The sequence below is a fragment of the Microcaecilia unicolor genome, chromosome 1 (genome assembly GCF_901765095.1).
Source record: "Microcaecilia unicolor chromosome 1, aMicUni1.1, whole genome shotgun sequence".
NCBI classification, from domain to species: domain Eukaryota; kingdom Metazoa; phylum Chordata; class Amphibia; order Gymnophiona; family Siphonopidae; genus Microcaecilia; species Microcaecilia unicolor.
The window spans coordinates 365,661,443-365,684,167 of NC_044031.1; the positions used below are offsets into that span (position 1 = coordinate 365,661,443).

At 48.2% G+C, this 22,725-nt stretch overlaps 1 protein-coding gene across 1 annotated transcript in view; it reads right to left on the minus strand.

The window, feature by feature from the left end:
* The window catches only part of LPCAT1 (lysophosphatidylcholine acyltransferase 1), a 624,443-nt gene that overhangs the window by 425,606 nt on the left and 176,112 nt on the right, over positions 1-22,725 (minus strand). The window contains 1 exon segment of the mRNA XM_030209843.1: positions 19,285-19,345. Within this exon segment, the coding sequence (XP_030065703.1) occupies positions 19,285-19,345 (61 nt within the window).

Here is a 22,725-nt window from a genome sequence, read left to right on the forward strand (position 1 = left end):
TAATGGAATAAGTAAAATATTACCTTTATCCATTGGGAAGAATCCATGTTGGAGCATGAAATTTAAGTAGGAGGTGAGATATGTTATAAAACGTTGAGGGGCCCCCTCCGAAGGGACACCACCTTGTAGTGGTGGAGGGGCTTCTGTGCTTCAATGACTCAGAGGGCTATGCTGAAGGGTTACCCATATCAGACAGGTCTCTGAGGAGAAACCAGACAAAGAGTGTCCCAAACTGGGAGAGTGGTGAGATGGTGACCTGGAGTTCGTATGCCCAACGGCCCAGCTGCCCTCTGAGGTTCTGTCTTCTTTATGTAAATTTCCTCTCTGAAATTGCAATTTCCTTAACTGAGAGGAAGGGAACAACCAGCGGTCAGCCACTGATGGCCAACGTTTTGTCCCCTGAGCAGCAAGTGCGGGACCGCTGCGCATCAAACTGCCCACAGATGAAAGGGTTGGCGAATCCTTTGATTAGCGCCGGCGAAGGAGCGTTGCCGCTCTTGGACCTGGAAAAACAACTCCATCGCTCCCGAATTATTCAACCACGATGTCCAAAGGAGTGGAGGAGTGAGTTAGAGGCATATGCTGAAACGGAGGACGTTTACAGCAGAACCCGAATCGGCAGAACCACTCCTAAACACCTCAAGAGAAATCATCTTGGAGTTTTTGGCCTCCATGGAGGTTACATTGGATACCATCTGGAAGACGCTTCGGGAACTAACGGCGGTAGTAAATAACTTTGTTTCAGATATGATCTTATTGGAGAGTTGTATGGACAATTTGACTGAACCCTCAGAGTGAAAAATTGATATGACAGATGAAGTTCTGCACAAGCAAGAAGTGGTTATGATCTTGAAAATGATAATGGACCAGAAACTCTGAATACTAAGGTGGATGTTATTGTAGATTAATGTCGAGATTATTGTTTTTCCTAGAGTTCCAGGTATGACTCCTAAAGTTTTCCTCAGAAATATTTCCTTAATTATTACTTCGAAAGGAGTGAAGCCTGTGAAAACTGGGATTGCTTTAATCAGTGGGATTTTTTTTTGTTACATTTGTACCCCGCGCTTTCCCACTCATGGCAGGCTCAATGCGGCTTACATATTGTATACAGGTACTTATTTGTACCTGGGGCAATGGAGGGTTAAGTGACTTGCCCAGAGTCACAAGGAGCTGCCTGTGCCTGAAGTGGGAATCAAACTCAGTTCCTCAGTTCCCCAGGACCAAAGTCCACCACTCTAACCACTAGGCCACTCCTAGTATATGTATTGTTAAATAATTTCTGGTTTTTAAAAGAGAGAGAATGTAATCAGATGTATTATTTCTAACTAAAACCTGGAAAATAAGTATGTTCTCAATGAAATGAATTGACTATACGCCGTATTTGGTCTTGAGGAAGCCAACCAGATGATCAATGTGGAATAATGAATTAGATGAGTAATATCTGGGGATAATCAGGTTAATACCATGTTTTCTGTTTACTGTTTAATTGATCTCCTTGTCTTATTTCACTCTCCCTATTTTTCTTCACTTTGTGGTCTAAGAAAGAGAAAGATTGTATATAATCCATATATCTAGTTGTGATTGTTTTCTTCTTATATCGTATTAATGTGCAGTCATCTCTGTATTACTGTTTGCAAGTGACCCTTGTAAAATGAAAAAATATAAATAAATGATTTTTAAAAAATACATTGAGGGGCAGACTGTATTAGATAACTGGGACATGAGTCTAGGTTGCAGTGGGACTTGGCTAATCTATTGATTGCTTGGGTGACGGTTTCCTCCTCCAGTGGAACAAAGTTTGTCCAGATTCGGTCCGCTGGATATCCATCTGTGGTTGGGTCCAAACAATTAATTAATTATTGGTGTTAACAAATCTGCCCCATTCTCTTGAACAGTTACTTGAACATTTACTATACTTTGGGAACTACTCTGGTTGTTTGTTAAACCTGACTAAATCCTATGCCCTTCCTGTGCTGCTAAAAACCCAATTAAACTGGCGAAGTACTTTTCAATTTAAATGGGCTCAGGGATCCATTAAGTACTTAGGGGTCCATATACCTGCAGACTTGACACAGTTATATGACTTGAACATTCAGTGATTACTGCAGGAGACAAAGATTAGACTGCGTGAGGGTCCCGACCCATTTCCTTACTGGGACGCTTAGCCATGTATAATATGTTTATTATCCCTAAATGGCTCTATGTGTTTCAATTATTACCTTTGTATTTGAAGCAGAAAAAGGAAAAGAAACTGAATAAATTGATTCAATGTTTTCTATGGAAAGGTAGAAGAGCCCGCTTATCTATTAACACTGTATGTACCCCAGTGGAATATGGAGGATTGGGGCTGCTTAACATTAAGGATCTTGCCATTGCCAGCGGCATCAGGCATATCAATGACTGGTATAGCTCAACTCAGGATTATTCTAACAGGAGCATGGAACTTCAACTCTCCCCCAGAACTCATTTCAGCAGAAAGCGGCATGTAGCAGGGGGTCCTGTGCCAAAAATCCTGCAGACTTCCATGATTATGGGTACAGTTTGGAAATGGATCTGTCGGTTGCATAATTTTTCACCCCAGGTGTCATCTTATATGTCTATATGTGATAATCCAGATTTTGCTCCAGGACAGCTAATACCCTGCTTTTCGCAGATGGTGGAGTAAGGGAATAGTATACTTATTGCAGGTACTAAGGACGGATGGGAGAATGAAATCCTTTCAAGACCTCCAGTTGGAATTTGCTTTACCACAATCAGATATATTTCATTATATCCAGCCGAGACATTATGTTCAATGTTTCCCTTGGGAGGATTTAGCTGAAGACATTCAAGAAGAACTATCGTCTGCATTCTCTTTAGAGGCACAACAAAGAGTGTCCCTTACTTTTCATCATCGCCATATATGGGATACTTTACCTGAACTGGACTATGCCCGCTTGTTGGCATTGTGGCAGAAAGACCTACAAGTTTCGCTTACTATTGCTCAACTTACGAGACATATCCTTGCAATTCAGCATACTTCAATGTTTGCAACGTACTGGGAACTTCAATATAAATTTGTTCTACATCTATACATTTCTCATCACAGAGTATTCCACATGGGACTTTCTCAGTGGGGATCGTGTTTGAAATGTGGAGCAAGAGGAGTTACATTGGGCCATATGTTCTGGACCTGCAGAGGTATTGTGATCTTCTGGAAATTAATAATCGCCCAAGTATCGGTCATGTGGCAGGTCAGATGGCACTATGATCCTGCCTTATTATTTGGTCATCTGAAGCTGGGCCCACAAGCCCCCCAAGGATTTACAGCATTTGTGTCTAAAGTTGTAATGGTAGCTAAGCAAGTTATATTAGCAGACTGGTTATCTTATACTTATCCCATGCCTCAGCAATGGCGGACTCGTATGATTTACTTGCTACGTTTGGAGCGTATGGACAGAGATTTTAATTCAGTTGCTAGGGAACGAATCCAGCAATGTTGGGCCCTCTTCTTGAACACTATGACTTCAAAAGCCCGGAGTAGTATCTTACATTTTTAGGACAAGCAGATTCAGTATTGTGTTTTTTTGTTTTGTTTTTTATATGTGTGCATATATATGGGAGGGAAGGGATGAGATGTGTGGTATTATAAACATGACGCACTGTTATATTTGATGTTACAGGTTGAATTGTTAATTAAAAAAAAACTGAAACATAAAAAAAATATCTTAAACTGTAAAGCCCTCTGGGGACAGGATAATACAGTGATATGAGAACATATTTACTAATCTACATAAGTACATAAGTAATGCCATACTGGGAAAAGACCAAGAGTCCATCGAGCCCAGCATCCTGTCCACGACAGCGGCCAATCCAGGCCAAGGGCACCTGGCAAGCTTCCCAAACGTACATTCTATACATGTTATTCCTGGAATTCTGGATTTTTCCCAAGTCCATTTAGTAGCGGTTTATGGACTTGTCCTTTAGGAAATCGTCCAACCCCTTTTTAAACTCTGCTAAGCTAACCGCCTTCACCACTTTCTCCGGCAACGAATTCCAGAGTTTAATTATACGTTGGGTGAAGAAAAATTTTCTCCGATTTGTTTTAAATTTACTACACAAACCTCAATAGCTTAAAATGAATTGTCGCCTGGACCGACAGCCAGTGCAATTTAATCAAAACTGGGGTGGCAAGATCAATACATCTGCCCCACTCCAAAATAAGTTTAGCCGCTGAATGTTAATCCCTCCTGATTTCCCCTATCATTAACTATATGTCACACTGAATGTTTTCTGAGCTTTAAACAAAATAGCAAAGTTACTTACCTACATAAGTACGTAAGTATTGCCATACTGGGAAAGACCAAAGGCCAATCAAGCCCAGCATTCTGTTTCCAAAAGTGGCCAATCCAGGTCACAAACACCGGGCAAGATCCCAAAAAAGTACAAAACATTTTATTTTTTACATTTGTACCCCACATTTTCCCACCTATTTGTACATAAGTAGTGCCATACTGAGAAAGACCATCAAGCCCAGCATCATGTTTCCAACAGTGGCCAATCCAGATCACAAATACCTGGCAAGATCCCAAAAAAGTACAAAACATTTTTACTGCTTATCCCAGAAATAGTGGATTTTCCCCAAGTCCATTTAATAACAGTCTATGGACTTTTCCTTTAGGAAGCCGTCCAAACCTTTTGTAAACTCGTCTAAGCTAAACGCCTTTACCACATTCTCTGGCAACAAATTCCAGAGTTTAATCACACGTTGAGTGAAGAAAAAGTTTCTCCGATTCATTTTAAATTTACTACATTGTAGCTTCATCACATGCCCCCTAGTCCTAGTATTTTTGGAAAGCGTAAACAGATGCTTCACATCTACCCGTTCCACTCATTATTTTATAGACCTCTATCATATCTCCCCTCAGCCGCCTTTTCTCCAAGCTCAATGCAGGCACAATGTGGCTTACATAGCACCGGAGGGGTGTTTACAGACTCGGGGTAAACAAATACAGGGTGATGTTGTGGTAGGACAACATTAAGGAATCGTTCAGCAGAAGAGTTGTGCAATGTCCATTACGATCTTTAGTGATGTTATGTCGCAGGGATCAGGCATTTATGTTGGATCGGTAGCGTATACCTTTTTAAACAAGTGTTTTTAGTGTTTTTCTGAAGAGTAAGTAGTCATATGTAGTTTTCAAGGCTTTTGGTAGTGCATTCCACAGTTGTGCGCTGATGCATGAAAAATGGATGCGTAAGTTGATTTATATTTGAGTCCTTTGCATTTTGGGTAATGTAGATTTAGGTACGTACGTGATGATTCAAATGTATTTCTGGTTGGTAGGTCGATCAAGTTAGCGAATGATACATACCTGTAGCAGGTGTTCTCCGAGGACAGCAGGCTGATTGTTCTCACGACTGGGTTGACGTCCACGGCAGCCCCTCAAACGGAAGAAAAATCTCGCGGGAGGTCCCGCACGCAGGGCAAGCCCACCGCGCATGCGCCGTCTTCCTGCCCCTGCGCGACCGTTCCCGCTCAGTTAAATGACAAGCAAAGAAATGAGGAAAAAACGCAACTCCAAAGGGGAGGAGGGAGGGTAGGTAAGAACAATCAGCCTGCTGTCCTCGGAGAACACCTGCTACAGGTATGTATCATTCGCTTTCTCCGAGGACAAGCAGGCTGCTTGTTCTAACGACTGGGGTATCCCTAGCTCCCAGGCTCACTCAAAACAACAAACATGGTCAATTGGGCCTCGCAACGGCGAGGGCATAACAGAAATTGACCTACGAAGAACAACTAACTGGGAGTGCAGCCTGAACAGAATAAAACCGGGTCTTCAATAGAGGCTGACTTCAAGTGGGCCACTGACGCTGCCATGGCTCTAACACTATGAGCCGTGACATGACCCTCAAGAGCCAGCCCAGCCTGGGCGTAAGTGAAGGAAATGCAATCTGCTAGCCAATTGGAGATGGTGCGTTTCCCGACAGTGACCCCCTTCCTATTGGGGTCAAAAGAAACAAATAATTGGGCACACTGTCTGTGGGGCTGTGTCCGCTCTAGATAGAAGGCCAACGCTCGCTTGCAGTCCAATGTGTGCAACTGACGTTCAGCAGGGCGGGTATGCGGTCTGGGAAAGAATGTTGGCAAGACGATTGACTGGTTAAGATGGAACTTCGACACCACCTTCAGCAGGAACAGGGTGAGTGCGGATAACTACTCTGTTATGATGAAATATTGTATAAGGAGCATGAGCTACCAGGGCTTGAAGCTCACTGACTCTACGAGCTGAAGTAACTGCCACCAAGAAAATGACCTTCCAGGTCAAGTACTTCAGATGGCATGAATTCAGTGGCTCAAAAGGAGGTTTCATCAGCTGGGTGAGGACGACGTTGAGATCCCATGACACTGCAGGAGGCTAGACAGGGGGCTTTGACAAAAGAACGCCTCTCATGAATCGAATGACTAAAGGCTCTCCAGAGATGGCTTTACTCTCTACACGATGATGGTAAGCACTAATTGCACTAAGGTGATTCCTTACTGAGTTGGTCTTGAGACCCGACTCTGATAAGTGTAGAAGGTATTCAAGCAGGTTCTGTGCAGAACAAGAATGAGGTTCTAGGGCCTTGCTCTCACACCAAACGACAAACCTCCTCCACTTAAAAAAGTAACTCTTTTTAGTGGAATCCTTCCTAGAAGCAAGCAAGACACGGGAGACTCCCTCAGACAGACTATTACTACTACTACTACTATTTAGCATTTCTATAGCGCTACAAGGCATACGCAGCGCTGCACAAACATAGAAGAAAGACAGTCCCTGCTCAAAGAGCTTACAATCTAATAGACAAAAAATAAATAAAGTAAGCAAATCAAATCAATTAATGTGAACGGGAAGGAAGAGAGGAGGGTAGGTGGAGGCGAGTGGTTACAAGTGGTTACGAGTCAAAAGCAATGTTAAAGAGGTGGCCTTTCAGTCTAGATTTAAAGGTGGCCAAGGATGGGGCAAGACGTAGGGGCTCAGGAAGTTTATTCCAGGCGTAGGGTGCAGCGAGACAGAAGGCGCGAAGTCTGGAGTTGGCAGTAGTGGAGAAGGGAACAGATAAGAAGGATTTATCCATGGAGCGGAGTGCACGGGAAGGGGTGTAGGGAAGGACGAGTGTGGAGAGATACTGGGGAGCAGCAGAGTGAATACATTTATAGGTTAGTAGAAGAAGTTTGAACAGGATGCGAAAATGGATAGGGAGCCAGTGAAGGGTCTTGAGGAGAGGGGTAGTATGAGTAAAGTGACCCTGGCGGAAGATGAGACGGGCAGCAGAGTTTTGAACCGACTGGAGAGGGGAGAGGTGACTAAGTGGGAGGCCAGCAAGAAGCAGATTGCAGTAGTCTAAACGAGAGGTGACAAGGGTGTGGATGAGGGTTTTGGTAGGGTGCTCGGAAAGAAAGGGGCGGATTTTACGAATGTTGTAAAGAAAGAAACGACAGGTCTTGGCGGTCTGCTGGATATGAGCAGAGAAGGAGAGAGAAGAGTCAAAGATGACCCCAAGGTTTCGAGCTGAGGAGACAGGGAGAATGAGAGAGCCATCAACAGAAATAGAAAACGGGGGGAGCGGGGAGGTGGGTTTGGGGGGGAAAATGAGAAGCTCAGTTTTGGTCATATTTAATTTCAGGTGGCGTTGAGACATCCAGGCAGCAATGTCAGACAAGCACGCTGAAACTTTGGTTTGGATGCAAGGTGAGATATCAGGGGTAGAAAGGTAGATTTGGGAGTCATCAGCATAGAGATGGTAGGAAAAGCCATGGGATGAGATTAATGAACCAAGGGAAGAAGTGTAGATAGAAAAGAGGAGGGGACCAAGAACAGAACCCTGAGGTACGCCGACAGGCAGAAGGATAGAAGTAGAAGAGGATCCACCAGAGTGAACACTAAAGGTGCGGAGGGAGAGGTAGGAAGAGAACCAGGAAAGGACAGAGCCCTGGAATCCAAGTGAGGACAGGGTATCGAGAAGTATGCTGTGATCGACAGTGTCAAAAGCAGCGGAAAGATCAAGAAGAATGAGGATGGAATATTGACCTCTGGATTTAGCCAGTAATAGGTCATTGGAGACTTTAGTAAGCGCAGTTTCGGTTGAGTGGAGAGGGCGAAAACCAGATTGGAATGGGTCAAGAATAGCATGTGAGGAGAGAAAATCAAGGCAGCGGCGGTGAACAGCACGCTCAAGTAATTTGGAGAGAAAAGGAAGGAGGGAGATGGGTCGGTAATTAGAGGGACAAGTAGGGTCAAGTGAAGGCTTCTTAAGGAGAGGTGTGACCACAGCATGTTTAAAGGCAGCAGGGACAGTCGCAGTGGAAAGTGAGAGGTTGAGAATGTGACAGATAAAAGGAATAAGAGTAGGAGAGATGGCATTAAGAAGGTGGGTGGGAATGGGATCAGAGGAACAGGTGGTACATTTTGAGGAAGAAAGGAGAAGTGTAGTTTCCTCAATAGTAACTTCAGGAAAGGAGGAAAGGGAATGAGGGGAAGGAGAGAGAGGGGAACGGACTAGTGGAGGGAGAGGTGGTGAGGTAGAGAAAGCAAGGTTTATCTTTTGAACCTTGTTGTGAAAGAATTCAGCAAGGGTCTGAGGAGATAATGAAGGGGGAGTTGGGGGAGGGGGCACCTTGAGGAGAGAGTTCAATGTGGTGAAGAGAAGTCGAGGATTAGAGCCAAGAGAGTTGGTCAGTTGGATATAATAATCCTGTTTGGCACGTAAAAGAGCAGATTGGAAGGAGGTCAGCATGAACTTAAAGTGTAAGAAATCAGCAAGGGCCCGAGATTTCCGCCAGAGGCGTTCGGCGGAGCGGGTACAGGAACGTAGGTAGCGGATATTAGAAGTCAGCCAAGGTTGGGGTTTTGTACGCCTTACAGGGCGGGTCATCAAAGGTGCAAGAGTGTCTAAGGCAGAGGATAGAGTATTGTTGTAAGAAGAAACAGCCTCGTTGACAGACGTGGATGGTGCCACAGTAGAGAGGAGGTTTGAAACATGGGAGGATAGAGATGAAGGGTCAATATCGTGAAGATTCCTAGATAAATTAGATAGGATAGGACGGGACTGGGAGGGAGGAGATTTAAGTGTGAAAGTTATAAGATGGTGATCAGAGGAGGGATGATCAGAGGCAAGGAAACTAGAAGGTGAACAGTTGGAGGAGAAGATGAGATCAAGACAGTGACCATTTTGATGAGTGGGGGAAGTGGAGCATAGTTGGAGATTAAAGGACGACGTTAAAGCGAGTAACTTGGAAATATAAGAGTTGGAAGGATCATTAGCAGGAATATTAAAGTCACCAAGGATGAGAGAGGGGGAGGAAGGATCATGGAAGAAGGCAAGCCAGGCGTCAAAGTCACTGAGAAAGGATGAAAGGGACTTATGAGGGGGACGATAAATGACCGCTATTCGAAGAGGCAGGGGAGAGAAAAGGCGGATAGAGTGGACTTCAAAGGAGGAAAAACAGTGAGATTGAGGTGGAAGAAGGGGTTGAAATCTGGAGGAGGGAGAGAGAAGTAGTCCAACACCGCCCCCACGGCCAGCAGGGCGAGGAGTATGTGAAAATAGATAACCGCCATGGCACAGGGCTGCGACTGAAGCAGAGTCATCAGGGCAGAGCCAGGTTTCTGTTATGGCGAACAGATGGAGGTGACGCGAGATAAAGAGGTCCTGATATAGAGGAGTTTGTTACAGATAGAGCGGGCATTCCATAGGGCGCAAGAGAAGGGCAGAGAAGAGGAGGGGAGTAGAGGAATAGAGATGAGGTTAGAGAGGTCACGGTGAGATCTGTAGAGTTTGGATAATAGTTGGTGAGGAGGGCCAGGATTGGGATTGATGTCACCAGCTGAGAGTAAGAGAAGGAGTAAAAGAGAGCGGAGGAGAGTAGGAGAGGTGTGGCCACGAAGGCGTCGAAGGCGAGAGGTATTTAGGTGGAATGGGGAAGGCAAAATGGAGGGAAGAAAGAGACGGAGATTAAAAGCCAAGAGGGAGGAAGAGGGTAGGAGAGAAGGTGAGGTGATGAAATCAATGGATGGGAAGTGAGTTCCTGTAGCGGAGAGAGGTAGGGGGTGAGGGAAAAGATTAGGAAGGGACAGAGCTAGGAAGAGAATGTGAATAGGGGCCATAAATGATTAAGGTACTTTAGCAACTGGAAAAAGATTAGATACAAAGAGAAAAATGCCCCGCGCGCCGTTAGGCGCGTGGCACCTAGAGCGGAGGCCCTGAGTGGATCGGGGTGGACCTGGGTGTCACCCCGGAGAAGGCTGTAAGGATATGCAGATGAACTGCAAGTCCTCCACAGCACCTGAAAGGCAGCCAGTGGTAGAGGTGGGCACCTCTCAGCTGAGGAAAGGCTTACCAGGGGTTAGGCCGAAGCCAGCATTCCTCCCCCTGAGGGTCGCCTGATCCTAGCCAAAAAGCACCTGGAAACTCTGTGCACTTGGAGAGAAGGCCCTGGGAAGATCGGGGTGGAACTGGAGTCACCCCAGATACAGCTGTGAGGAAATGCAGAAGGGCTGCAAGTCCTCCACAGCACCTGGTGGGAGCGCTGGGCACCTAGAGCGGAGGCCCTGAGTGGATCGGGGTGGACCTGGGTGTCACCCCGGAGAAGGCTGTAAGGATATGCAGATGAGCTGCAAGTCCTCCACAGCACCTGAAAGGCAGCCGGTGGTAGAGGTGGGCACCTCTCAGCTGAGGAAAGGCTTACCAGGGGTTAGGCCGAAGCCAGCATTCCTCCCCCTGAGGGTCGCCTGATCCTGACCCAAAGAAGTGAAATCTACGCCCTCAACATCCAGGCCGTGAGAGCCAGAGACTGAAGGTTGGGGTGCAGAAGCGCTCCGTCGTTCTGCGAAATGAGAGTTGGAAAACACTCCAATCTCCACGGTTCTTCGAAGGACAACTCCAGAAGAAGGGGGAACCAGATCTGACGGGGCCAAAAGGGCGCAATCAGAATCATGGTGCCGCGGTCTTGCTTGAGTTTCAGTAAGGTCTTCCCCACCAAAGGTATGGGAGGATATGCGTACAGGAGGTCCTTCCCCCAATGGAGGAGAAAGGCATCCGGCCGCGGTCTTGCTTGAGTTTCAGTAAGGTCTTCCCCACCAAAGGTATGGGAGGATATGCGTACAGGAGGCCCTTCCCCCAATGGAGGAGAAAGGCATCCGACGCCAGTCTGCCGTGTGCCTGAAGTCTGGCACAGAACTGAGGCAGCTTGTGATTGGTCTGGGAGGCAAAAAGGTCCACTGAGGGAGTGCCCCACACTCGGAAGATCTTGCGTACCACCCGGGAATGGAGCGACCACTCGTGCGGTTGCATGAGTCTGCTCAACCTGTTGACCAGACTGTTGTTTACGCCTGCCAGGTACGTGGCTTGGAGGAGCATGCCGTGCTGGCTTGCCCATCGCCACATCCTGACGGCCTCCTGACACAGAGGGCGAGATCCGGTGCCCCCCTGCTTGTTGATGTAATACATTGCAACCTGATTGTCTGTCCGAGTTTGGATGATCTGGGAGGACAGCCGATCCCTGAAGGCCTTCAGTGCGTTCCAGACCGCTCGGAGCTCCAGGATATTGATCTGAAGACCGTGTTCCTGGAGGGACCACACCCCTTGGGTGTGGAGCCCATCAACATGAGCTCCCCACCCCAGAAGAGATGCATCCGTCGTCAGCACGTTTTGCGGCTGAGGAATTTGGAACGGGCGTCCCAGGGTCAAATTGGTCCAAATCGTCCACCAGCACAGCGAATTGCGGCAACTGGTGGGCAGGCAGATGGCATCTTCCAGATTCCCTGTGGCCTGGCACCACTGGGAAGCTAGAGTCCATTGAGCTGATCTCATGTGAAGACGAGCCATGGGAGTCACATGGACTGTAGAGGCCATATCGCCCAGGAGTCTCAACATCTGCCGAGCTGTGAGCTGGCCTGGGAGGCGAGGGACAGAAGGTTATGAGCCCTCGCTTCGGGAAGAAAGGCCTGAGCCGTCTGTGAATTCAGCAGAGCTCCTATGAATTCCAGAGATTGGACTAGCTGGAGATAGTACTTCGAGTAATTTATCACAAACCCCAGCAGCTCCAGTAGTTGAATAGTGCACTGCATTGACCGAAGAGCTCCCACCTCTGAGGTGCTCTTCACCAGCCAATCGTTGAGATACGGGAACACGTGCACCCCCAGCTTGCGCAGGTACGCAGCAACCAGCACGAGACACTTCGTAAACACCCGTGGTGCAGAGGCGAGCCCAAAGGGTAGCACACAATACTGGAAGTGACGTGTCCCCAGACGGAATCGCAGATACTGTCTGTAAGCTGGCAGTATCGGGATGGGAGTATAAGCATCCTTTAAATCCAGGGAACATAGCCAATCGTCTTTCTGAATCATGGGGAGAAGGGTGCCCAAGGAAAGCATCCTGAACTTTTCTCGCACCAGATACTTGTTCAGGCCTCTCAGGTCTAGGATGGGGCGCATCCCCCCTGTTTTCTATTCCACAAGGAAGTACCTGGAACAGAATCCCTGCCCTTCCTGCCCGGGTGGCACGGGCTCGACCGCATTGGCGCTGAGAAGGGCGGAGAGTTCCTCTGCAAGTACCCGCTTGTGATGGGAGCTGAAGGATTGAGCTCCCAGTGGACAATTTGGTGGGGTGGAGACCAAATTCAGGGTGTATCCACACTGCACTATTTGGAGAACCCACTGGTCGGAGGTTATGAGAGGCCACCTTTGGTGAAAAACTGTCAACCTCCCTCCGACCGGCACGCCGTCCGGCACGGCTACTTTGATGGCGGCTATGTTCCCATGGATCCAGTCAAAAGCCCGTCCCCTGCTTTTGCTGTGGAGGCGCTGGGGGCTGCTTAGGCGCACGCTGTTGACGGGAACGAGCGCACTGGGACTGTCCCTGTGCCTGAGGAGGCCTTCAGGCCGGTTGGTTGTACCTACGCTTGCTGTAAGCGTAAGGTGCAGCCTGCCTGGTCCGGGAAAAACGTCCACCAGTGGGGGCGGATGCTGAAGGCGCCCGGTGGGAGAGCTTGTCGAGAGCGGTTTCCCGCTGGTGTAGTTGGTCCACCAACTGCTCGACCTTCTCACCAAAAATGTTATCCCCCCCCGGCAAGGGACATCCGCCAGCCTTTGCTGGGTGCGGTTGTCCAGGTCAGAGGCATGCAGCCATGAGAGTCTGCGCATCACTATACCTTGGGCCGCGGCTCTGGATGCCACATCACAAGTGTCATAGATACCCCTGGACAGGAATTTTCTGCACGCCTTCAGCTGCCTGACCACCTCCTGAAAGGGCCTGGACTGCTCCAGGGGAGCTTGTCAACCAGGTCCACCAGTTGCCGCACATTGTTCCGCTTGTGGATGCTCGTGTAGAGCTGGTTATGATTGGATCCTGGTCACGAGCATGGAAGAATGGTAGGCCTTCCTCCCAAACGAGTCCAGAGTGCGAGACTCCCGCCCTGGGGGCACCGAGGCGGTATCCCTCGAACTCCTTGCCCTTTTGAGAGCAGAGTCCACGACCGCTGAGTCATGTGGCAGCTGAGGCCACATCAACTCCGGGTCTGTGTGGACTCTGTATTGGGACTCCGCTTTCTTAGGGATGGTGGGATTAGATAAAGGCTTTAACCAGTTCCGAAGCAGTGTCTCCTTGAGGACATTGTGCAACGGTACCGTGGAAGACTCTCTAGGTGGTGATGGATAGTCGAGGACTTCGAGCATCTCCGCCCTCGGCTCATCCACGGTGACCACTGGGAAGGGAATGCTAATAGACATGTCCTGGCCGAAAGAGGCGAAGGAGAGGCTCTCTGGAGGCGAGAGCTTCCTCTCCGGTGAAGGCGTGGGGTCGGAGGGAAGACCCGCAGACTCCTTGGAGGAGAAATATCTGGAGTCTTCCTCCTCCCCCCACGAGGCCTCCTCCTCTGTGTCGGACATGAGCTCTCTGAGCTCCGACCACAACCGGGCCCGTCTCGACCCCGAGGAACCACGTCCTCGACGATGGTATCGAGAGGTGGACTCCCACGCCAGCGGGGACGAAGCTCCCTCCATCGACGTCGACGGGAATTCCACCTGAGTGGCGATCGAGAAGACCGCATCACAGAGCCAGAGCCAGCCAGCGCTTCCATCAACGGCACCGTGGGCGCAAGCACCCCAGTGCCTGCAAGGCCTGGCGCATCAGCCCCTCCAGGATCCCTGGGAGGATGACTCAGAGGCACTCGTCTAGCCCCGCCGTCGGGAGAGGCAAGGGAGGCCGGTGCGGGCGTCGGTGCTGGCAGCTGCCCGGGTCCAGGAGACGGTACCGGGGTACCCGACGACCTGCACAGACACCTCTTCGATAGAGGGGGAGCGATCCTCCCGGCGTTGGCGCTTCTTAGGGATCGAGTATTCTCTCGACGTCCCGGAGCTGCCAGTCCCATGCGCCGTGGGTGACCGATGACGGTGCTTCTTCGCAGTTTTCTTTCAATGCCCGTCATCGGCGCTCCGCGGCATGGACGAGGAGGAGGTGGAGTCTCCGCGCCCTCTGGGGGTCGGATCCAACAGGGTTCGGTCCCGATGGCCCTGAGCAGCGGGAGCGGCCGGGGCGGACTGCCCACGCGGTCGCTCACCGCCACCGTCGCTGGTAGGTCGTCGGGCCAAGGGAACCTGTACTCCTGGGGTCGGTGCCATAGTCGGCGTCGAAGACGTCGACATCGGTACCGAAGACCCGGCAGTCGACACCGATGCCACCGAGGTCCACGTCGAAGGGCCGGCACAAGTTCCAAAAAGACGGTCCCGAAGAACTTACCTCGCCACCTGCGTCCGCTTTCTCAAGCCGAGACACAAGTTGCACGCCTTGGAATTATGCTCCAGACCGAGGCACTGGAGACACCAAGCATGAGGATCGGTCTGCGAAATCTGCCGGCCGCATCGACCACACTTCTTGAATCCGCTCGGGACCTTCGAGGACATAGACGGAAAAATTGCGTCAGTGAGGTCAAAATCATAGATGGTGGCGGTAAAAAGGAACACCACAAAATAAAGAACGGACGCGCAGCCACAAGGCCGCAACGAGGTGAAACAAAGGAGAAAACTCGACGAAAAGGAAAAGAAAAGTCTTTTTTTTTTTTTTAAAGGGGGCGCGCGGAAAGTGAAAGACAATAAAGAAAATCGCGGACTAGGCCGCAAATCGGTTTTCCGGTGCTGACACGGAGAGGGACGAAGACGCGTCTCTCTCCAGCGCAGAAATCAAAAAAACTGAGCAGGAACGGTCGCGCACAGGCGAGAAGAAGGCAGTGTATGCACGGTGGGCGTGCCCCGCGTGCGTGACCTCCCGCGAGATTTTCTCTTCCGGTTTGAGGGGCTGCCGTGGACGTCAACCCAGTCGTGAGAACAAGCAGCCTTGCTTGTCCTCGGAGAATGTCATGTATCCCGGTGCTTCACCATAGATAATTTTCTGAACCTTAGTGCAGATTTTGAAGGCAATGCGTTCTTTGATTGGAAGCCAGTGTAGTTTTTCGCTTATCCCAGAAATAGTGGATTTTCCCCAAGTCCATTTAATAATGGTCTATGGACTTTTCCTTTAGGAAGCCGTCCAAACCTTTTTTAAACTCCACTAAGTTAACTGCCTTTACCACATTCTCTGGCAACGAATTCCAGAGTTTAATTACACGTTGAGTGAAGAAAAATGTTCTCCGATTCGTTTTAAATTTACTACTTTGTAGCTTCATCGCATGACCCCTAGTCCTAGTATTTTTGGAAAGCGTAAACAGACGCTTCACATCTACTAGTTCAACTCCACTCATTATTTTATAGACCTCTATCATATCTCCCCTCAGCTGTCTTTTCTCCAAGCTGAAGAGCCCTAGCCGCTTTAGCCTTTCCTCATAGGGAAGTCGTCCCATCCCATTTATAATTTTCGTCACATTTCTCAGCACCTTTTCTAATTCCACAATATCTTTTTTGAGATGCGGCGACCAGAATTGAACACAATATTCGAGGTGCGGTCGCACCTTGGAGTGATACAAAGGCATTATAACATCCTCATTTTTGTTCACCACTCCTTTCCTAATAATACCTAACATTTTATTTGCTTTCTTAGTCACCGCAGCACATTGAGCAGAAGGTTTAAACGTATCATCAACGACAATGAACAGCAGGCCCTCCAGACACCTGATGGAGACGGCAGTGCGGGAAGGATTATTGGCTTGGACACATCTCACCAGCCAGGGGCAAGTGGTGCTCTCCAACAAAATTTGCTGCACACTGTGATAAAGTCACATCCAGGATAGTTGGGTTAAGGCAGTTTCAGTCTGAAATACAAGTCCCAGAAGGCATTTGCAGGCAAGGAGCCAGAGGGGGAGATGAAGAACCCGGACTGGACTCCTAGCTGCAATCGGGGAAGACATGGGTGTAAGCTGGCAGGTTGTGTAGAGTGGCTGCCACTAGGCGGAAAGAGAGTTAGGAAACCCTGGGTGCAGGAGCTCATCATTGGTCTCATTAGTCTAATGCTTAACTCAGCTGGTATGGGTGTGGGGAAGCCAATGGAAGGAGAATGATTTGGCTGTGATAGCTGAAGCCAGGGATTGATTAGGCAGGTGGGAAGGAGTCTCAGGAGTTCAGTTCAGGAGAGAGAAGCTAAAGGAGAGAAGCAGTTGCAGGTTGAAAACCCTTGGGCAGGGAGGTCCCTAAAGTATTGAAGCAGGCTGAAATTCCTTGGGTGAGAGGAAGTCCCAAAAGTATTGAATTCACTGTGAAGTTGATGCAGGGGAAATCCCTTGGGTAGAGGGAGTCCCTAAAGTATTGAACTCTCCTGCTGCTTGGTGACTGAACTGTGATGATGAACTGAAAGAACTGTTTGTCTTGGGAATTGAACTACTGTTTATTGTGCACTGGATAAAGAGCCCAGACTGGAGCTGATTGTAAGCCTGTATTGAATCCTGGTATGTGCTGATAGCCTGCTGCTTAAAAGTGACTATTTGCCACACACTTTCAGGTGGCTTATATGTGCTTAGGAGTGAAGGTGAATGCTGCTGTTGGAACTATGTACTAGAAACCTGCATGGAATAAAAGTCCTTAAGATTGAAGTTACTGGTGGACTTCTATTTCTTCATTGTACCGGGAGCCTGTGGCTGGAGGAGATTGTTCTATCTTTGGCTGCACAAGAAAGGCGCCTGGTTACAACACGCATCTAGAACCCTGACCTTTCTGAATGTCAATCATATACTAGGACTGCAGAATGCAGGGTGTCATACAAATGGGTCTCATTCCATGCGCTGGCAGTGTCATCTAACCACCATCACCCGAGAATGTTTCAGTCAATGCCCTCACACCAACATCCATTGTGAAAGGTATCCCTCCACTGGAAAGCCAGGGATAGTGTGACTCCACACAGGCCCTTTCCTATCACTAAAGTGAATTAAATAATACCATCCTACAGCCCTTGTTACCACGCATTTAGCTGCCATACCCTGGTCTGCCATACTTGTTGCACTAGTGATATTCATTGGGGACTAGGAGAGGGTTGGGGACAGGTTAAAATGGTGCTGTGCATGACAGACAGGTTCATGAGAAGTGCCACATGCACAGTGTGTTGGCAGAAGATGTAGAATAGGTGCATATGTTATACATTGGTAGGTATAGCACATCCAAGCCCACGTCACTAATGTAGTATTTTGTGCTCTTACCAACAGTGAAGGCCAAGACATGGAACCCAGGGAAGAGGGGAGCATACAACCAGCTGTGCCCACATAGCAAGCTTTGCAAGCAGATGTGGATATGCAGGCAGTTGTGCCAGAAAGAGTGGTGAACCCCAGACAAGGGACATGGAGACCACTGACCCACCCATGGGCAGTGTGAGGCACTTAGTGGACATGTGCCATCTCCCTTCTTGAATTAGAAAGTGGAAGCAAAGCCGTCAGCTGAGGGTGGTGGTGACGGAGCCCCACAATGCCAAACAAGACTTCAGCAGAAACTGGTGACTTGTGCCTGTAATCTTCTTCTCTAAATCAGGACACCATGGAACAGAGGGAGCACAAGCTGACCGTACAGGAATGCATGGTGGTGATGATGGAGCAACAGATGGCACAGGTTGCAAAACAAATGGTGCAGAACCAGACAACTGTGCACATAATGCACACACTGACCTAACAGGATTCCTCTGTGAGAGGAAGGAGTGTACTGCACCAGCCTGAGAGAGAGACACCCCTACAGCCATCCTACTATGACTACCAGCGAGCTCCAACTGTCAGCCATATCCATGGGGGCAGGGAATGTACTTCACCTCAGATGAACAGAAAGATCTGGTGACCCAAGTGGCCCCTGGTTCCCAACACCCACACTGAAGAGTTCCCTAGTGGCCCATGGCACCTGGTCTCTGATCCCATATATTTTTCTGGTGGCTTGTAGTCCCCTTTAGTCTTACAACCCCAACCCCCTCACCCCTAATTTCCCCAGTGGTCCCTGGGCCCTCACCCCTAGGGGCTCAAGTGCACACACCAATAACTCCCTCCGAACCGTCTACCCCCCCACCCAACCTTAACGCAAGTACACCTTCAGAGTCATGAGGCAGCAACAATAAGCACTAGCTCCTGTATCCATGCTGCCATAATGGAAAACGGCGGTGCCTGAATCCATGCAAGATCAGTATGCCAAATAAGGGAATCATTGCCTTAACATCTCTCTAAGTATGCCAAATACAAAAATAATTCATTCAATTGGCAGAGTGACCCCATGAGATACATCCTGACACAAAGTACAGGGTCAGGCACTACCATTTTCCAAGGGAGCTTTAACTTACCCTTAGTTGTTATTTTATTAATCACATCACTTTCTAACAAGTGGCAAATTCCAATTTAGAACTAAGGGACTGCAGGGATTAGTCCGTTCTTTGAAAATGCATCAACTAGCTGTATACTTGTGATTCCTACAGTAGGAGAAGAGACACATAACTGGAGCACAAAGGTGGTAGATATACATCATTTTGCTTCTGGGGTGGGAGGAGCAGGACCCAAGGGACTCCCCCCCCCCCCCCCACACACACACAACCATCTTTGTAGTTCTGAGTAGAGCGATGGTAGGAAGATGGGGCAACCAAGAAGTGGGTTCCTTGAGAGGACTTAACTAATACCACTGATTTTTACTGAGACAATGCTTTGCAACAATCAAGGTCAATTAGAATTTTTAACTATGCAGAAAGAAAAATGCACTGCATGAAAATCCTATCTTATAATTAATGCATTATATATGTTTAGTGCTTTTCCAAATGCTTTCAAAAATGTGGTCAGTACATATAGAAACTCCAAATGTACAAAATGAAGAAGTGAAAATAAACTCCTACCTGGTTTGAAGGTAATTAGACAGGATCTATTGGTGCATGTTCCTTCAGGGAATATCACCACCTTGAAATAAAACAGATCTGTTACTGAACATATGTAAGGTGGACTATATAAGGAAACATTTTTAACTTTCAGGTTTGATATTCAAAATATTTATATTCCTTTTCATGTTGTCACCAACATACTATTAAGGAGAAAATGGTTTATATAAAATCAGTTTTTACCCAAGACACATTCAAACAAGATATCCACCTGTGGCAGATGTTCTTCATGGACAGTAAACTAAGAAAATACTGTCTGCTAGCCAATAGGATAGTGTGCATTTGGTAATGGCAGTAACCGGATAATAAGAATCAAAAGACACAAAGTCAGGTGGACTTAGTAAGGACTTTGGTCTGCTCCACAGAGAAAGCTAAGACTCCTTTACCCCAAAGTGTGCATGAAGCTTAGGGAAGCTACACTGGCAGCAATGACCAACTGATTAAGATGTAATCTGATAATACAAACATAGAAACAGAGAAAAAGGTGAAGGGTACTAACCTGTAGCAGAAGTTCTCCAATGAAAGCAGGCTTTATATTCTCACAAGTGGGTGATGCCGACCAGCATCGCCCGGGGCCGGATCTTCTAACAAATATATAGCTTTGTGGAGGCACGAGACACACGGCCACTCACAGCATGTGCAACTGTCTTCCCCGCCTACAGCGAGAACGCAGTCTCTTGTTTTGCTGTAGTTTAATACTACAGGCAAAAATAAAGCCCACAGAATGGTCGCCTGGCAAGGCCAAGGCAGAAACCTCGAAGGAACGCTTCCAACAAGAAAGCCTTCAACCTGCAATCCATGTAGCGATAGCAAAGGGCATTATAACATCCTCATCTTTGTTTTCCATTCCTTTCCTAATAATACCTAACATTACTATTTGCTTTCTTAGCCGCAGCAGCACACTGAGCAGAAGGTTTCACTGACCCTATGAGCTGAAGTAGCAGCCACCAAAACAACGACCTTCAAGGTCAAGTACTTCAGATGGCAGGAATTCAGTGGCTCAAAAGAAGTTTTCATCAGCTGGGTGAGAACAACGTTGATATCCCATGATACTGGTGGAGGTTTGACAGGGGGCTTTGACAAACGCAAACCACTCATGAAGCGAACAACTAAAGGCTGTCCATAGATGTGCTTACCTTCTACATGCTGATGATAAGCACTGATTGCACCAAGGTGAAACCTTAAGGAGTTAGTCTTGAGACCAGACTCAGAAAGAAGCAGAAGGTATTCAAGCAGGGTCTATGTAGGACAAGAAGATCTAGGACCTTACTCTCACACCAGAAAGCAAACCTCCTCCATTTAAAAGAGTAACACCTCTTAGTGGAATCTTTCCTGGAAGCTAGCAAGACCCAGAAGACACTCTCCGAAAGACCCGAGGAAGCAAACTCTAAGTTCTCAACATCCAAATTGTGAGAGCCAGAGATTGGAGGTTGGGATGCAGAAGTGACCCCTCATTCTGAGTGATGACGGTCGGAAAACACTCTGATTGCCATAGTTCGTCTGAGGATAATTCCAGAAGAAGAGGGAACTAAATCTGAGCGCCCAGTACAGCGCGATCAGAATCATGGTCCCACGGTCTTGCTTGAGTTTCAACAAAGTTTTTCATACTAGAGGTATCGGAGGATAAGCACACAGGAGACCTGTCCCACAATTGAGGAAGGCATCTGACACTAGTCTGTCATGGGCCTAAAGCCTGGAACAGAACTGAGGAACCTTGCAGTTTATCCGAGTGGCAAAAAGATCCACCGAGAGGGTTCCCCATGCTTGGAAGACCTTGTGGGCCATGCCCATGTGTATAGACCACTTGTGTGGTTGCATTATTCTGCTCAGCCTGGCAGCCAGGGTATTGTTTGCGCCCTCCAGATAAGCGGCTCGAAAGGAACATGCCATGCTGGTGAGCCCAATGCCACATCCAAACAGCCACTTCACACAGAGGGCGTGATCCAGTGCCCCCCAGCTTGTTCATGTAAAACATTGCAACCTGATTGTCTGTTTGAACAAGAATAATTTGATGGGTCAGCCAATCTCTGAAAGCCTTTAGAGCGTTTCAGACCGCTTGAAGCTCCAGGAGGTTGATCTGAAGATTCGTTTCCTGGGGGGAACCAAGATCCTTGAGTGTGGAGCCCATCTACATGAGATCCCCATCCCAGGAGAGATGCATCCGTTGTCAGCACTTTTTGTGGCTGAGGAATTTGGAATGGAAGTCTCAGAGTCAAATTGGATCAAATTGTCCACCACTGAAGAGAGCGAACAAGCTCTGGGGACACATGGATGACATCTTCTAGACTCCCCATGGCTTGGTACCACTGAGAAGCCAGGGTCCACTGAGCTGATCTCATGTGAAGACATGTCATGGGTGTGACGTACACTGTGGAAGTCATTAGGCCCAGCAATCTCAACATCTGTCAAGCTGTAACCTGCCGAGAGGCACAAACCTTGGATGCCAGCAAAACAAGATTGTCTGCTCTGGCTTCTGGGAGGTAAGCTTGAATCTTCTGCGTGTCGAGCAAGGCTCCTACGAACTTCAACAGCTGGACAGGGTGAAGCTGGAACAGTCATCCACATGGACTCCCGAGCATGGACTCTGAGGTGCTCTTCACCAGTCAATCGTTGAGATATGGAAACATGTAGACTCCCAGTCTGCGTAGCGATGCTATGACTACCACTAGACATTTTGTGAATACCCTGGAAGCTGACGAGAGGCCAAAAGGCAACACGCGGTACTGAAAGTGATGTGTTCCCAGTCAAAACTGAAGATACTTCCGGTGGGCAGGAAGTATTGGGATATGAGTACATGCATCCTCAAAGTCCAGAGAGCATAGCCAATCATTTTCCTGAATCATTGGGAGAAGGGTGCCCAGGGAAGCCATCCTGAACTTTTCTCGGGCTAGAAATTTGTTCCGGGTCCTTAGGTCTAGGATGGGATGCATCCCTCCTGTCTTTTTCTGCACAAGAAGTACCTGGAATAGAATCCATGCCCTTCTTCCCCTGGTGGAATGGGTTCAACTGATTAAGCCTTCAGAAGGGCAGAGAGTTCCTCTGCAAGTACCTGCCTTTGCTGAGAGCTGAATGAATGAGCTCTCTCGGTGGGCAATTCGGGGGTTTGGAATGCCAACTGAGGGTGTATCCAAGGCAAACTATTTGAAGAACCCACCAGCAGGAAGTTATAAGAGGCCACCTTTGGTGAAAAAATCTGAACCTCCCCCGAACTGGCAAGTCATCCGGAACGGACACTTTTACTACAGCTATGCTCTGCTGGAGCCAGTCAAAAACTCATCCCTTGCTTTGACTGGGGAGCAGCAGGGGCCTTAGGCGCACGCTGTTGACATGAACGAGTGCGCTGGGGTTGAGCCTGAGCAGACTGACGAGTCAAAGGAATGTACCTACGCCTAGAGTAGTAGT